At 45.4% G+C, this 17588-nt stretch overlaps 1 protein-coding gene across 1 annotated transcript in view; it reads right to left on the minus strand.

Moving 5' to 3' along the window:
* The window catches only part of LOC136611885 (V-type proton ATPase subunit S1-like), an 88003-nt gene that overhangs the window by 47731 nt on the left and 22684 nt on the right, over nt 1-17588 (minus strand). The window contains exons 2-3 of the mRNA XM_066591848.1: nt 9515-9638; nt 8670-8738 (exon numbers count right to left, since the gene is read on the minus strand). Coding sequence (XP_066447945.1) covers nt 8670-8738; nt 9515-9638 — 193 coding nt within the window. The remainder of the gene's footprint in view (nt 1-8669; nt 8739-9514; nt 9639-17588) is intronic.

The raw sequence follows: 17588 nt of genomic DNA on the forward strand, positions 1-17588 counted from the left end.
TTAGAGATGAGCGAACGTACTCGTCCGAGCTTGATGCTCGGGCGAATATTAGCGTGTTCGGGATGCTCATTACTCTTAACGAGTACCACGCGATGTTCGGGTTACTTTCAGTTTCCTCTCTGAGACGTTAGCGCGCTTTTCTGGCCAATTGAAAGACAGGGAAGGCATTACAACTTCCCCCTGTGACGTTCAAGCCCTATACCACCCCCCTGCTGTGAGTGGCTGGGGAGATCAGATGTCACCCGAGTATAAAAGTCGGCCCCTCCCGCGGCTCAGCTCAGATGCCTTGTGAGTTAGCTGAGGGACAGTGATGCTGGTGCTGGAGCTGCTGTAGGGAGAGTGTTAGTAGTGAGTGTAGGCTTCAAGAACCCCAACGGTCCTTCTTAGGGCCACATCTATCCATGTGGAGGCTGCTGTTAGCAGTGTTGCCCTTTTTTTTTTTTTCAAAATCGGCTGTGTAGAGCATTGCGCCCTGCAGTAATACTACAGGGACAGAAGTGGTGTTTAGGCAGGGAGAATGTTAGGAGTGAGTGTAGGCTTCAAGAACCCCAACGGTCCTTCTTAGGGCCACATTTAACCGTGTGCAGAACTGTGCAGGCTGCTGTTAGCAGTGTTGCTTTTTTTTTTTTTTTTTTTAAATCGGCTGTGCAGAGCATTGCGCCCTGCAGTAATACTCCAGGGACAGAATTATGTAGGCAGGGCCAGAAGACATATATTATTGATTGAATATACGCAGTGGGCCTTTTCTTTAACCAAAAAAGGGAAACATTCTATTTGGCCTGCCTCTGACAGTCCTCAGCGTTCTGGGTACGTGTGTGGTGGGTGCAGAACATTAACAAAAAACATACGCAGCCAGCTACGTTTAACAGCACGCTTGCGCCAATTTCTTTCCTGCCTGGGAAAAATCACCGCTCTGCTGTAGTTAATAACTCTGCAACCCTGCAGTTCTGTGACACATTTGCAGGGCCAGAAGACATATATTATTGATTGAATATACGCAGTGGGCCTTTTCTTTAACCAAAAAAGGGAAACATTCTATTTGGCCTGCCTCTGACAGTCCTCAGCGTTCTGGGTACGTGTGTGGTGGGTGCAGAACGTTAACAAAAAACATACGCAGCCAGCTACGTTTAACAGCAGGCTTGCGCCAATTTCTTTCCTGCCTGGGAAAAATCACCGCTCTGCTGTAGTTAATAACTCTGCAACCCTGCAGTTCTGTGACACATTTGCAGGGCCAGAAGACATATATTATTGATTGAATATACGCAGTGGGCCTTTTCTTTAACCAAAAAAGGGAAACATTCTATTTGGCCTGCCTCTGACAGTCCTCAGCGTTCTGGGTACGTATGTGGTGGGTGCAGAACGTTAACAAAAAACATATGCAGCCAGCTACGTTTAACAGCAGGCTTGCGCCAATTTCTTTCCTGCCTGGGAAATCAAATCACTGGTAATACAGCATGCTGAGGGGTAGGGGTAGGCCTAGAGGACGTGGACGCGGCCGAGGACGCGGAGGGCCAAGTGAGGGTGTGGGTACAGGCCGAACTCCTGATCCAGGTGTATCGCAGCCGACTGCTGCGCGATTACGAGAGAGGCACGTTTCTGGTGTCCCCACATTCATCTCACAATTAATGGGTCCACGCGGGAGACCTTTATTAGAAAATGAGCAGTGTGAGCAGGTCCTGTCGTGGATGGCAGAAAGTGCTTCGAGCAACCTATCGTCCACCCACAGTTCTGTGCCGTCCACTGCTGCAAATCCCAATCCTCTGTCTGCTGCTCCTCCTTCCTCCCAGCCTCCTCACTCCACTACAATGACACATGCTCAGGAGCGGGTACACTCCCAGGAACTGTTCTCGGGCCCCTGCTCAGATTGGGCAGCAGTGATTCCTCTCCCACCAGAGGAGTTTATCGTCACTGATGCCCAACCATTGGAAAGTTCCCGGGGTCCGGGGGATGAGGCTGGGGACTTCCGGCAACTGTCTCAAGACCTTTCAGTGGGTGAGGAGGACGATGACGATGAGACACAGTTGTCTATCGGCGAGGTAGTAGTAAGGGCAGTAAGTCCGAGGGAGGAGCGCACAGAGGATTCTGAGGAAGAGCAGCAGGACGATGAGGTGACTGACCCCACCTGGTTTGCAACGCCTACTCAGGACAGGTCTTCAGAGGGGGAGGCAAGGGCAGCAGCAGGGCAGGTTGCAAGAGGCAGTGCGGTGGCCAGGGGTAGAGGCAGGGCCAGACCGAATAATCCACCAACTGTTTCCCAAAGCGCACCCTCGCGCCATGCCACCCTGCAGAGGCCAAGGTGCTCTAAGGTCTGGCAGTTTTTCACAGAGACGCCTGACGACCGACGAACAGTGGTGTGCAACCTTTGTCGCGCCAAGATCAGCCGGGGAGCCACCAACAGCCTCACCACCACCAGCATGCGCAGACATATGATGGCCAAGCACCCCACAAGGTGGGACGAAGGCCGTTCACCGCCTCCGGTTTGCACCGCTGCCTCTCCCCCTGTGCCCCAACCTGCCACTAAGATCCAACCCCGCTCTGAGGACACAGGCACTACCGTCTCCTGGCCTGCACCCACACCCTCACCTCCGCTGTCCTCGGCCCAATCCAGCAATGTCTCGCACCGCACCGTCCAGCCGTCGCTAGCGCAAGTGTTTGAGCGCAAGCGCAAGTACGCCGCCACGCACCCGCACGCTCAAGCGTTAACCGTCCACATAGCCAAATTTATCAGCCTTGAGATGCTGCCGTATAGGGTTGTGGAAACGGAGTCCTTCAAAAGCATGATGGCGGCGGCGGCCCCGCGCTACTCAGTTCCCAGTCGCCACTACTTTTCCCGATGTGACGTCCCAGCCCTGCATGACCACGTCTCCCGCAACATTGTACGTGCCCTCACCAACGCGGTTACTGCCAAGGTCCACTTAACAACGGACACGTGGACAAGCACAGGCGGGCAGGGCCACTACATCTCCCTGACGGCACATTGGGTGAATTTAGTGGAGGCTGGGACAGAGTCAGAGCCTGGGACCGCTCACGTCCTACCCACCCCCAGAATTGCGGGCCCCAGCTCGGTGGTGGTATCTGCGGTGGTGTATGCTTCCTCCACTAAACCACCCTCCTCCTCCTCCTCCTCCAACGCAACCTCTGTCTCGCAATCAAGATGTGTCAGCAGCAGCGCGTCGCCAGCAGTCGGTGTCGCGCGTCGTGGCAGCACAGCGGTGGGCAAGCGTCAGCAGGCCGTGCTGAAACTACTCAGCTTAGGAGATAAGAGGCGCACGGCCCACGAACTGCTGCAGGGTCTGACAGAGCAGACCGACCGCTGGCTTGCGCCGCTGAGCCTCCAACCGGGCATGGTCGTGTGTGACAACGGCCGTAACCTGGTGGCGGCTCTGCAGCTCGGCAGCCTCACGCACGTGCCATGCCTGGCCCACGTCTTTAATTTGGTGGTTCAGCGCTTTCTGAAAAGCTACCCACGCTTGTCAGACCTGCTCGTAAAGGTGCGCCGGCTCTGCGCACATTTCCGCAAGTCCCACACGGACGCTGCCACCCTGCGGACACTGCAACATCGGTTTAATCTGCCAGTGCACCGACTGCTGTGCGACGTGCCCACACGGTGGAACTCTACGCTCCACATGTTGGCCAGGCTCTATGAGCAGCGTAGAGCTATAGTGGAATACCAACTCCAACATGGGCGGCGCAGTGGGAGTCAGCCTCCTCAATTATTTTCAGAAGAGTGGGCCTGGTTGGCAGACATCTGCCAGGTCCTTCGAAACTTTGAGCAGTCTACGCAGGTGGTGAGCGGCGATGCTGCAATCATTAGCGTCACCATTCCTCTGCTATGCATCTTGAGAAGTTCCCTGCAAAGCATAAAGGCAGCCGCTTTGCGCTCGGAAACAGAGCCGGGGGAAGACAGTATGTCGCTGGATAGTCAGAGCACCCTCCTGTCTATATCTCAGCGCGTTCAGGAGGAGGAGGAGGAGCATGAGGAGGATGAGGAGGAGGGGGAAGAGACAGCTTGGCCCACTGCTGACGGTACCCATGCTGCTTGCCTGTCATCATTTCAGCGTGTATGGCCTGAGGAGGAGGAGGAGGAGGAGGAGGAGGATCCTGAAAGTGATCTTCCTAGTGAAGACAGCCATGTGTTGCGTACAGGTACCCTGGCACACATGGCTGACTTCATGTTAGGATGCCTTTCTCGTGACCCTCGCGTTGCACGCATTCTGGCCACTACGGATTACTGGGTGTACACACTGCTCGACCCACGGTATAAGGAGAACCTTTCCACTCTCATTCCCGAAGAGGAAAGGGGTTCGAGAGTGTTGCTATACCAGAGGACCCTGGCGGACCAACTGATGGTAAAATTCCCATCCGACAGCGCTAGTGGCAGAAGGCGCACTTCCGAAGGCTAGGTAGCAGGGGAGGTGCGGAGATCGAGCAGCATGTACAGCACAGGCAATACAACAGTCTTTAAGGCCCTGGACAGCTTTATGGCTCCCCAGCAAGACTGTGTCACCGCTCCCCAGTCAAGGCTGAGTCGGCGGGAGCACTGTAAAAGGATGGTGAGGGAGTACGTAGCCGATCGCACGACCGTCCTCCCTGACGCCTCTGCCACCTACAACTACTGGGTGTCGAAGCTGGACACGTGGCCTGAACTCGCGCTGTATGCCCTGGAGGTGCTTGCTTGTCCTGCGGCTAGCGTCCTGTCAGAGAGGGTGTTTAGTGCGGCTGGGGGAATCATCACAGATAAGCGTACCCGCCTGTCAACCGACAGTGCTGACAGGCTTACACTCATCAAGATGAACAAAGCCTGGATTTCCCCAGACTTCTCTTCTCCACCAGCGGACAGCAGCGATACCTAAGCAATACGTAGGCTGCACCCGCGGATGGAAGCATCGTTCTCTCTCACCATCCAAAACGGGGACATTTCTGCTTCATAAATCTGTGTATAATATTCCTCCTCCTCCTCCTCCTGCTCCTCCTCCTGAAACCTTCCTGGCACCCACCCATGCTGTGGGTCCACAGGGAATTATAAATGCATCTGTTTCCACTTCTAAAGAACCCCAGTCTGACTGGGGCATGCAGTGTGGGCCGAAGCCCACCTGCATTAAGCATGACATTACTACCTCAGCTGTGTTGGGCAATGCAATGAGATATTTTTAGGTACCGTCGGTGGGTTCCAGGGAGCCACCCATGCTGTGGGTCCACAGGGAATTATAAATGCATCTGTTTCCACTTCTAAAGAACCCCAGTCAGACTGGGGCATGCAGTGTGGGCCGAAGCCCACCTGCATTAAGCACGACATTATTACCTCAGCTGTGTTGGGCAATGCAATGGGATATTTTTAGGTACCGCCGGTGGCTTCCTGGCACCCACCCATGCTGTGGGTCCACAGGGAATTATAAATGCATCTGTTTCCACTTCTAAAGAACCCCAGTCTGACTGGGGCATGCAGTGTGGGCCGAAGCCCACCTGCATTAAGCACGACATTACTACCTCAGCTGTGTTGGGCAATGCAATGGGATATTTTTAGGTACCGCCGGTGGGTTCCAGGGAGCCACCCATGCTGTGGGTCCACAGGGATTTCACAATAGGGAGTTGTACCTGCCTGTGTCTATGAATTAAAAAGCCCGGTCTGACTGGGGCATGCAGACACCTTGACAGAATGAATAGTGTGTGGCACATAGGTTCCCCATTGCTATGCCCACGTGTGCAGCTCCTGATGGCGGTGGCACAGGATTATATTTCTCATTGCTTCTGTACAGCATTGTGGGCTATCGCCCCGCCCCTTTTAAAGAGGGTCGCTGCCTAGCCGTGCCAACCCTCTGCAGTGTGTGCCTGCTTTTCCTGTGGCAGACGCACCTATAAATAGACATGAGTGTGGCGTGGCATGAGGGCAGCTGAAGGCTGCGCAGGGACAATTTGGTGTGCGCTGTGGACACAGGGTCGTGCGGGGGGGTTGGGCAGCATATAACCCAGGAGAAGTGGCAGCGGAGTGTCATGCAGGCAGTGATTGTGCTTTGTTGGAGGTAGTGTGGTGCTTAGCTAAGGTATGCATTGCTAATGAGGGCTTTTCAGAAGTAAAAGTTGTTGGGAGGGGGGGGGGGCCCACTCTTGCCGCTATTGTGGCTTAATAGTGGGACCTGGGAACTTGAGATGCAGCCCAACATGTAGCCCCTCGCCTGCCCTATCCGTTGCTGTGTCGTCACTTTCTTGAATTGCCCAGATTTTCACACATGAAAACCTTAGCGAGCATCGGCGATATACAAAAATGCTCGGGTCGCCCATTGACTTCAATGGGGTTCGTTACTCGAAACGAACCCTCGAGCATCGCGATAATTTCGTCCCGAGTAACGAGCACCCGAGCATTTTGGTGCTCGCTCATCTCTAGCGATAATCGTTGTATATAAACCAGGCTTTAATTTGGCAGTGCACAAAAGGGTGGATTTGCAAACAAAGATATTTCTTTGACAAAAGGCTACCCTCTGTTGATTCCACACTTGTCTATTTCCCAACAAGCATAATAAACAGTAGCTAGTGTACTAGACAATGTTTGTGAATCAATTAAAATATTGCCCGAACACACCTTGTACATGAGCATAATTTCATCGAGTATTATGCACACTATGTACACGCCGTGAATGGAGTCAATGAAAGTACACTGATTTTCTTTAACCTATTGTTCTCTATGGGCACGTAATTAACGATGCACATACACAATTACATTGCATATGTGTGACGTTTATACGCAATGTCGCAAAAGAGCAGGAAATATTAAAAAAAAGAAACAAGTCAGACCACGCATGACAACGTGGGTGATAAGTTCTTGAGAGTAATTAAAGATAATTATCTGAACCAACTGGTGCAGGAACCAACAAGAGGGATCCACAAGGTCAGTATTGGGCCCCATTCTGTTCAATATATTTATCAACGACCTGATAGAGGGGCTGCACAGCAAAATTTCAATATTTGCAGATGACACAAAATTATACAATATAATTAATGCAATGGAGGACAATGTGCGGCTACAAACGGACCTAGATAAGCTGGGGGCTTGGGCAGAAAAATGGCAAATGAAGTTCAATGTTGATAAATGTAAGACTATGCACATGGGCAGCAAGAATGGATGTTACAAATATTCGCTTAATGGGGTACCGCTAGGGAAAAGTGATATGGAAAAAGACCTGGGGGTACTAGTTGACTATAGACTAAACTGCAGTAACCAATGCCAATCAGCTGCTGCAAAGGCAAATAAAGTTTTGGGATGCATTAAAAGAGGTATAGGGGCGAAGGACGAGAACATTATCCTTCCATTATATAAGGCACTTGTCAGGCCTCACATGGAGTACTGTGTACAGTTCTGGTCACCAGTGCTGAGGAAAGATGTTGCAGTGCTTGAGGGGATTCAAAGAAGGGCAACTAAACTAATACATGGAATGAAGGGACTGGAATACCCAGAGAGGCTATCAAAATTGGGACTATTTACTCTAGAAAAAAGAAGGTTAAGAGGCGACCAAATAACCATGTATAAGTACATGAGGGGACAATACAAGGATCTTTCCCAGGATCTGTTTACACCCAGGACTGAGGGCATCCGCTACGTTTAGGGTGACTACCCACTAGCGTTTTTTTTACTGCGAAATCCGCAGCGGTTTTTTTTTCTGCAGGGGTTTATGGGCTATGGGACTTGTAAAGCTAAAATCGCGATCGCGCAAAATCGCGATTTTGCTGTAAATCGGGATTTTAACATTACAAGTCCCACAGACCCCCTGCAGAAAAAAAAAACGCTGCAAATTTCGCAGTGACAAAAAACGCTAGTGGGTGGTCACCCTTAGAGGAAAGCAGGTTTCATCACCAACATAGAAAGGGATTATTTACTGTTAGAGCAGTTAGACTGTGGAACTCTCTGCCTGAGGACGTAGTGATGGCAAAATCCTTAGAGGAGTTTAAAAGGGGACTTGATGTCTTTCTGGAGAGGAAGGATATTATAGGTTATAAATCTAAGATTATTTGTTAATCCGGGTATACAGGCAGGTAGGAACTATTAGAGGTTGATCCATGGAACAGTCTGATTGCCATTAGGGAGTCGGGAAGGAATTTTTTCCCCAAAAGGGCTCATTGGCTTCTGCTCTTGGGGTTTTTTGCCTTCCTCTGGATCAACAAAACAGGAGGCTAGACAGGCTGGACCAGATGGACATTGTCTTCATTCAGCCTTATGAACTATGTTACTATATATATACATGCGCTAAATAATCACTCGTGTGACTGCACCCTAAAGTGTGTAGATTCAAGTCAACTTTACTTCTAGGCTGTACTGTTCATTCACTTCAGTATAGGCACAATATAATGGCCTAAGGAAAAATAGACTTCATTATTGTTTATGAATCACCGTCTGCAGGTCACAGCTTTTATAAGGACGGAGGTAGAAAATAGGACTTTATATTGTCAGTTTCCCATAAAACATCAACCTATAAATACTGTTGTCTTTTTAATAGTTTTGTAACAGTTTGTGATGAGGTTTCCCACCTTCTACTATATTACATGCACATCTGCGCATCTGAATCCTGTACATTCTCAATAGGCAAGTGCAAGAAGAGGAATGGAAATAGCATGAGCGCTCTTTCCACAATCGAAGCTTATGAAGCTTATGTTACACACAAAGACATACAGACACCTACCTGAAGATTATTTAGTGGGTTTTCATTCCCATACATTGTGCTGTAGTACGTGAAGTCATCAATGCTCAGCTGAAAATAGGAGAAATAGAAGAAACTTAGTAAACATTTACTGTGCTTTAGACCCTTCTTTTGCTATGTCTGACAGACAGCATGGCCTAAATGCAACACTGCGCACCAACAATTTCACCAAAATATGCACCACAAATTATACAATTTTTGTAAATTAGGGCCACTCTCACACACACCGCCTTTTGCAGCATTTAGCGCGGAGTTTGAATTGTCATGCTAAACACTGTTAAATGCCTCCGTTGATTTCAATGGGGCTTCTCAGACGAGCGTTTGAACGCGGCTTTCCTAACGTCACTATTTTCAAATGCCGTTTGCTCTATTTTCGTGCGTTTTAGTGCTTTTTACCACACCTCATTGTAATGACAAGGTGCATTAAAAAACACGGTCAAACGCTATCCTGTGTGTTCAAAAATATTGTTCGAAAACACGTTAAAATGCCGCGATTAAAATGCAACATTTTAACAGACACCTGTGTGAGAGTGGCCTAAGCCAAATAAAAGCTGCTATAATGTGAGACTACACGGTCTTAAAATTCGTTTATCCGATTTATCATTCAACAGAGCCACTGTGTTAAAGGGTGCCTAGTCTCCGATTGCCCTATCCAACTATTAGACAGCATTAGCCACACTGTGTGCAGGGTCTGAAGATGAGATGTATAACTTCTGTCTTTGGGTTCTTGGATACCATGAGTTGTTCATTGCCCTCTGAGGCTCTGCATTAGGCGCTACAAAGTGTATACATTTTGCCTGAACTGTTCCTTTATTATAGGTACTTACAGTGTCTTGGAGAAACATGACAATAAGTCTTGGTTTTTTTTCACCTTGTTGCAATAACTGGTAAAATTCATGGCTTGTAGTAATATGGCCAGCATTTGCAGGCGGTGCAGCACCCCACGTAGAACTGAAATAAGAAAACTCTTTGCATTACATAGTCACTAACTTTTCACAGAACTAACTTATGTCATCTGACAGCCTATGAGTGTATCATCGATGTCAAAATAGTTTTGATGGAATTACAAGAATGTTCCCATTAACAATTGTCTGCATGCTCCAAATAACACCGGTGGAATTTAATCACAGTCCGGTAGACAATAGAGCACACAAACATTATGGGCACAGACTCAATGGTTCATTGCAGCATTTACACTTCATTTGTAAGTCAGCTGTGAGTGTTTTCATATAGAACAGATGGATCCTTTCCTGAATCCTATTCATCTTTATGATGTTTCAGTCCATCCATTTTTATCAGTTTTAATCAATGGGCTCCAGTGGGCAGATTCAACAAGAGACAACACTGCCGGCTAGAGATGTGCTCGAGGGGGGGGGGGAGAGCGGAGGGGAGTGGGGGGGGAGAGTGAGAGAGATCTCTCTCCCCCCTGCTACCGCCCACCACTCACCCCCGCCGCCCCCCCGAAGCACGCTCGGAGGAGAAGGCAGTTACTCGAGATGAGCGAGGCTCGCTTGAGTAACTGACCTTACCGAGCGTGCTCGCTCAGCTCTACTGCTGACCTTATAAAATAAGAATCTTCTTCATTCATTATAAAATACTACCAATATTAGTTTTATAATAATGAAACAATCTAGAAGGTAAAGGCCCATTTAGACACAACGATTATCGCTCAAAATTCGCTCAAAAGCCGTCTTTTGAGCGATAATCGTTGTGGGTAACTGCACTTACATCGTGCAGTTTTCGTTATGCCATCGCTCATCGTCTTTCCGCGTGCTAAAAGATGACGATGAGCCTAATCAGGGATTCACAGTGAGATACAGCTGATACTATTATTTCAGCTGTATCCTGCTCCCTGATAGGCTGGGTATGAAGAACAGAGCGGTGCAGCTGTGTTCTCCATACCCCGCACGGAGCGCTCAGCTGTATAACAGCTGGATGCAGAAGTCAAGCGTGGACACCCCACTTGTTTTCTGCATCCTCCGCTCGCAGGGCGAGGTGATCACTCATCTTATGCGATCATCTTGCACTGTAAATGACACAACGATTGTAGCTCAAAAGTCGCTCAAAAGACATCTTTTGAGTGATAATTGTTGTGTGTAAACGGGCCTTTAATGTTTTACCCATTTGATGTGCTGGCAGTATTCTCTTGCTGAACTCTTGAATTTCAGAGATACTTTGAACTTTAACAAAACTGCCATGTTACTACATGCAAACATACTGTGCATTATAATAAATCAGAGGGCCGTTCCACCTGACAAAATGTACTTTTTAGAATGTAGTTATAATTTGTTATTTACATAAATTATCAATGGATATTTTATTGAAACAAGGGACAATAAGAATTCATCGGAATGAGATGAATCAGGTAATATATGCTACAGTCATAATAATTACACACAGAATATGAGCACACTGCAGGCATTACCTCTTTAGGAAATGCTTAAACCTAAGTGATATTGTGAGGATTGTGCAAGATAAAAGAATCTAAGCTTTATGAGGTGATTTTGAAGTAGGAAAGCCTAAAGCATATTGGATGTATTTCTGATACTGTAAAAAACCTAGCAAACACTTTCTGCTGACAAGACAGCATGCTCTTGCCCTGTGCCAAGCAATGTGCTTGTTTCTGAGGTGACCATTTGTCTTGAAATCAATAAGACTTCTGATGTCCGGCCAATTTCTGTCATCAAATGTGTTTTTAGAACATTTGTCCCTAGGATGTAAAATGTGATCACTGACATCCCTACTGGTAACACACTTCTGCCAAGGTTTAAAATAGAATAATGGTCACCTTTTAATTATACCGTATTAGTCATGCTTACATATAAACGTATTATTATGTGTAATGCATATGATTCACAATATCTATCTATCTATTTATCTCATATCTATCTCATATCTATCTATCTATCTCATATCTATCTATCTATCTCATATCTCTCTATCTATCTATCTCATATCTATCTATCTCTCTATCTCATATCTATCTATCTCATATCTATCTATCTCCTATTTATCTATCTATCTATATATCTATCTAACTCATATCTATCTATCTATCTATCTATCTATCTATCTATCTATCTATCTATCTATCCATCTATCTATCCATCTATCTATCCATCTATCTGTACAGATATGTCCACCCTCGTCTAATTTAGGACTTAAATTTCTCATGAAACCAATGCAATATAATATAGTTACATACTAGCAAAACCCTTGACATGCTGCAACTCGCAACACAACGTCTGTGTAGCCACATATAGACACATATAGGATAGACATCTTGTGTCAGCGTATTGTGAAATCATGTTTTTTTCCTATAAACTGCTGATCTCAAGGCACACATCTCAGGATATGTTGAGCAAAGAGGAAAGGTTAAGGCTGGGTTCACCGGCTCCTAATCCCAGGATTAGCCAGCCATGTGGATGAGATTTTAAAAAATTGACAGCCGCAGCATGTCAATTCTTTTTTTTTTCTGCTGCGGCCTCTCTCCTCTCTATGGGGAGAGAAAGCCACTGCAGAATGCCGGCGGCTGAACCGCTCCAAAGTCCGTGGCAAAATGCTGCAGGTTTTGAAGCTGCGGCTCTCCCGCGGAAATCTTGCGGTTTTTTAGTGCGGCCAAGCCGCAAAATTTCCGCGGGATTTCCGGCCAGTGAGAACCCAGCCTAAGGAAGGACACATCTATCTATCTATCTATCTATCTATCTATCTATCTATCTATCTATCTATCTAATAGTAGGCTGTTTTTCTTCTGAGCTGGCAGATCGCCCAGCCTTCACTATGTGATATATTCAAATAAATAGCTGCTTATGGTGAATGTGTGTAATATGTATTGCTAAGTGCTAGTCAATGAGTGATATGAAAATCAGAATGTTCATATTGAAGCTAATCTCTCATGATTGCTCATAGGAAATGATTTCCTACTTATTTGCTCATTATTCTCCCATGTATAACCCTTGCCCAATTTGTGAGCAAACAGTACTAAACATTGTGTTAAGCCCTATGAAAGGTTCCTAATGGTGATTCACTTCACTTTATTACTGGTGTTGTGGCACAGATTCCCCTCAGCTGGCAGCAGCAAGGTATTTACAACTGAGCAGTGCTGGGAAAACATATCTCTATTTCTTCCTGGATGTTAATTAACAAAATGAAATCATTATGAAATGATCAACACTGATTTTATTCACAATTTAATATATGATAGAAATAATACTGTGATTTCTGACTCATCTAACGACCTACAGAAGTACTATATACCCTACAATGTATAAGTGCAGTTCAAAGTCATTGCAGAATCCCTTTTAGCAGATACTCCTGCTACGACTGGTCTGGACCGTGATCTTTGCTATGTGTATACTTCTTACACAACTCCACCTGTTCTGTTGACATGTAAGCATTGACCAACCAAGAGCTGGAATAAACTGCCTAGAATGAGCTCCTCTCTGTTTACTGTATGCATTTTCTGTGTTTACTAAACTTGGATACAAAAATGTAAACAAGTTCCTTTATCATCAACAGGATTTGTTTTCCTGAAATATCACTTCTATATGGAAAAGTGAAATCAAAAGAAACTTTCTGATACTAGTGAATGTTTATATGCTATAATCCATTAAACAAAGAAAACAACTAGAGGTTTGTTTATGAAGGCCCTTTAGGCCCTATGTCCACTTGGTATCCATGCGTGCCCGCGGACTTGGAGAGAAAAAGACAATTTCTTACCTTTCTGGATCCAGCGTGGGTCTCCTCCATCGCGGCCGGATCTTTTTTATTCAGCACGGCGTATATGTCCGGGCACGCCGTCTGACGTGCCAGGCGCATGCACAGTGCTTTTTAAAAAAATCTACTACTTTCCCAAGGATCCGCGGCCCGTCCACAGTGACAGCTGTGGGTGGTCCGCGGATCGGACAGCTTCCATTGACTTCAATGAAAGCCGTCCGCGCGGGATCCACAGGAAAATGAAGCACGCTGCGATCTCTTCCCGCATGTGTGATCTGCACACTGGGAAAAAAAATCACATCCGCATGCTTTTTACTGTCCTGCAGATGCTAATGCGTCCCCATGGGCGGCTTGATTTGAGGATCTCCCGCACGGGTTCTGCAAATCAAATCCGCCCGTGGACTTTGAGCTTAAGACTGGCAGATAATTAGGAACAAATATTCATGCTTACAAATATGCAAATGCACGTTTGTTGGGTGACCATGTTTGTTCGAACACCAAAAATCATCTGTTGTCAGCAGCACTTCTCCCCATGTAAATAATGATGTGATGACAAAAACAATAGAACTGCATGTACCCAAAGGATCACACTAACAATGCTTCCAGGCACATGCAGAAGCAAGGATTGCTTCATGAGAACTGAGTTGAATTAGCTACATCAGACTTGCAAAAACATAGATTGAGTCTTAGTCCTGGCAGAAAATCTACTAGAGCAGTGTACTTTATCATTAGTTAATAATGGTCATTCATATATAAAATAACCCTTGCCCTACTAAACTGCATTTCTAGTACAATGGAATAAGCATTCTACCTAATTTCTAATAGGATTACTTATTTACATAGTGCCATAAACTTACATATCACTGTACATGTGGTATAGAGGGGGATTAATACAAAGCATATGAAGGCACACATGCAACACTCAAATGAGCAAATAAACATCCATCGTATGAATGTAATGATTTTTGGATCCAGGGATTGTTTATCAGTGGTTTAATAAAATTGTAATGAATAAATGTACTTTAACTAATGAAGGTGAATAAATAATTCAAATGAATGAACAACATTGTAGCATAGACCATGAAGAGTCAAAAGTCAAAGCTCAAATTGAAGTGAAAAGCCAGTATACACCTGCAGGTTATTGTAGGTCATGTACTTGTAGAACTGCCAGCTCCCATTTATTCATTTACTCCCCTACAACTTTTATAACTTCACCATTAACATGCATGGTCAGATCAGCGTGCATATTGATATAAGGGAGGCTGGTGGAATGTAGAACTATACTGTAAGCAAGCTGAATACAGGCAGCACAGTATTTTATAAAGCACATATGATAACCTATTTGTTATGTTCCGTTTTCCTTTAAATGATTATCTGATGTTACATAATGCAGTGTTATTGTACTGTTAATTATTTAGAATTTACAGACTAGTTTAATATAAACTGAAAATGCCAATTGCCTACATATTTATCCATGTAAAGTAAGGGTGTTAAATATACCACAGTCACACATCTAACACCTCGTGTTTCCCTCATCGTAATCTTAGTGCCAGAGACACAGAAGTGAATTTCTAGTTTGCATCACATTGCAAATATTGAGTTTGGCTGCTTTCACATCTGCATCAGGGGTTCCGGTTTGCTGCTCCGTTCTTGGAACAGGAAAGAGGAATCCCCTGGTCGAACAGATGCGTCTTACGACAGAACCAAACAGCGCCAGGCAAACCCCATTGACTGTAATGGGGTCCGTTTGGTTTCTACTCAGCTGTCCAGCATTTTGCCTGACAAAAAAAGCACAGGCATGCAGCGTTTTTTTCTTCAGGTATTTTGCGCCAGATCTATTATGGAACCTCTGAATGGAGATCAGCTCAGATGTGGAAACAGCCTTTGTCCTCAAGGTAATATTAAAAATATGAGTCATCAACATGCATATGTCTATTTCCCAATGTAATACATTTCAGCCTGAAAATCTTGCAGAGCACAGAACCTCAGACCACAATAAACCCCATTTTCAGCAATGTTTGTATGACATTTGCATTATTAAGACATCATCGGGCTTTTTAAAGCATAATGAAGGTCCACCTAAAATAAAGTATTGGACAACTGCATAAAGCAGTTTCCTTATGTTATGCGTAAGGTGTTTTCATTTTTTTTTAGTGTATTAAATCTGAAATTCTTGTATTAAGCATGGAAGGTCTCTACCCATCTTGCACTGCTAACTACTGACCCATCTCAAATTTCCCCTTTATAGTCAAGCTGCAGAGCGCTGGTCTACACTCACTTGATAGGTATGTCGCTGTGAATTCTCTCCTCAACCCTACAATCTGTTTTCTGTATTATATATTCTACAGAAAGTGTCCTTACTAATGATCCCTGACAGCAAAGTCTAATAGTGACTATTCTATACTGATTCTTCTGGATCTCTCTGCTGTGTTTGACACTGTAGAGGACCAATTCTTCCTCAGTTTCCTTCACTGTTTTGATCTTAAAGATTTGCACTCTCCTGGTTGTCTTCCTAGCTATCTGATCCATTTAGTGTATCATTTGCCAACTCTATTTCTTTGCCTCTTCAGCCCCATCTACACTGGACGAACCGTCAGGCAAAGGATGCTCGAGAGTGCGGCCCAGTGAAGCTTGCTTCTGTGCTAATACACAGGAGTATCACTAGCGTCGCACAGAGCGCGGCCAGCAGGGAGGCGGAGCAGCCTGGGGAACGTTCTTCCCTGCCCGCTTCCATTCCCTCTAAGCAGACAGTCGTTCAGAACTGAACAACTGCTGTTTACACTGAACGGCTAGTCGTTTTGGTTTCTGCATGCAGAAATCGAACGACTGAACAACTCTCATTCAGTCATTCAGTCTCTGCATGCATTTACATGGGATGACTATAGTTCAAAGACCCGCGAAGGCGCGGGGATTTGAACAACTCTTAATGATATTCTTCCCACATTTTGCATTTCTGCCTCCATATTGCCATTATTTTCCATTGAGCAAATATGGATCAGTATATGCCCAGTAGAAAAAAAAACAATATAGAGGCAAATACTGATAACATACGGTTGTAATATCATCTGTAATATATATCCATGTTAAGGATGTATGTAATTACGCTCGTTTGAAACCAGTCTAATAGCGACTTATTAAGGAACTGTTGTTTATACATTTTCTCAGTACTATGCATTGGTTGATGATCATGAAAGACAAAATTATACTTTAAAATGAAGCTCCATCTCTGGTAAACATAGTAATTGGAACATTTTTCTAACTTTTTAACATAGTTTTATTACGTATTCCTATTGTTTCTTCTTATTTTAAATTTGAGCTGTTAAAGGCAAACCCTTGCTGCTCCATGAAATCATTATCAAGCTGCAGTTGATGGATGTGTTTTTCCTATGTTTATATTCTGTCTATGAGCTGTGTGCCTGGCTGGCTGATTAACATCCTGCTGCCCTCCTTAATAACATATGAATACATCGTGCAAGTAGGATTACTATGCAAATGTCTTGAGAATCCACAGAAACTATAATAAAAAATAAAGCCCACAACTCCCAGCTGCAATGCAAATAATAACACTAAATAGTTAAAAAAGCATGAATATCTATAACAAAGATGCTAAGTAACAAGTTCTAGCAATGGTAAACTTTGCAGAAATGATAAACACATAGAAAGTAAAGTTTTCTTTGTGACCATAGTTAAACTTTAAAATTCAGTACTAGGAGATTTAGGCCTCTTTCATATGGGCGACAGTGATATCGCCGCGAGAAAAGCACATCTGTGTTCTGTGCGGTATCACTGCATTTTCTCAAGGCAATATCCCAGTTTTGTGTCTCTTTCGCTGGGATTTTTAGGGGGGCTTGAATGTAAGCCCTAACCCGAAAATAAGCCCTAGCTACAGTAAAAAAACAAAACACAATACATCACATAAGAGGCGCTGTCTGACTCTGCCGCATGCCTGCTTTGCAGCTCTGACAGACTTGCTTGTAGTTTTCACCCAGCGCTTCCTGGTCGGGGGTTCAAAATCTCACCTCCAGGAAGCGCTGGCTCTGAATAGCTGAGTCTCGAGAACCAATCAGAACCAATGTTCCTGCAGGCAGGGATTTTGAACCCCTGACCAGGAAGCGCTGAGTGAAAACTACATGCAAGTCTGCCAGAGCTGCAGAGGAAATGTGCGGCGGAGCCAGCCAGGGGACT

This window comes from Eleutherodactylus coqui, chromosome 2, assembly GCF_035609145.1.
Source record: "Eleutherodactylus coqui strain aEleCoq1 chromosome 2, aEleCoq1.hap1, whole genome shotgun sequence".
Lineage (NCBI taxonomy): Eukaryota > Metazoa > Chordata > Amphibia > Anura > Eleutherodactylidae > Eleutherodactylus > Eleutherodactylus coqui.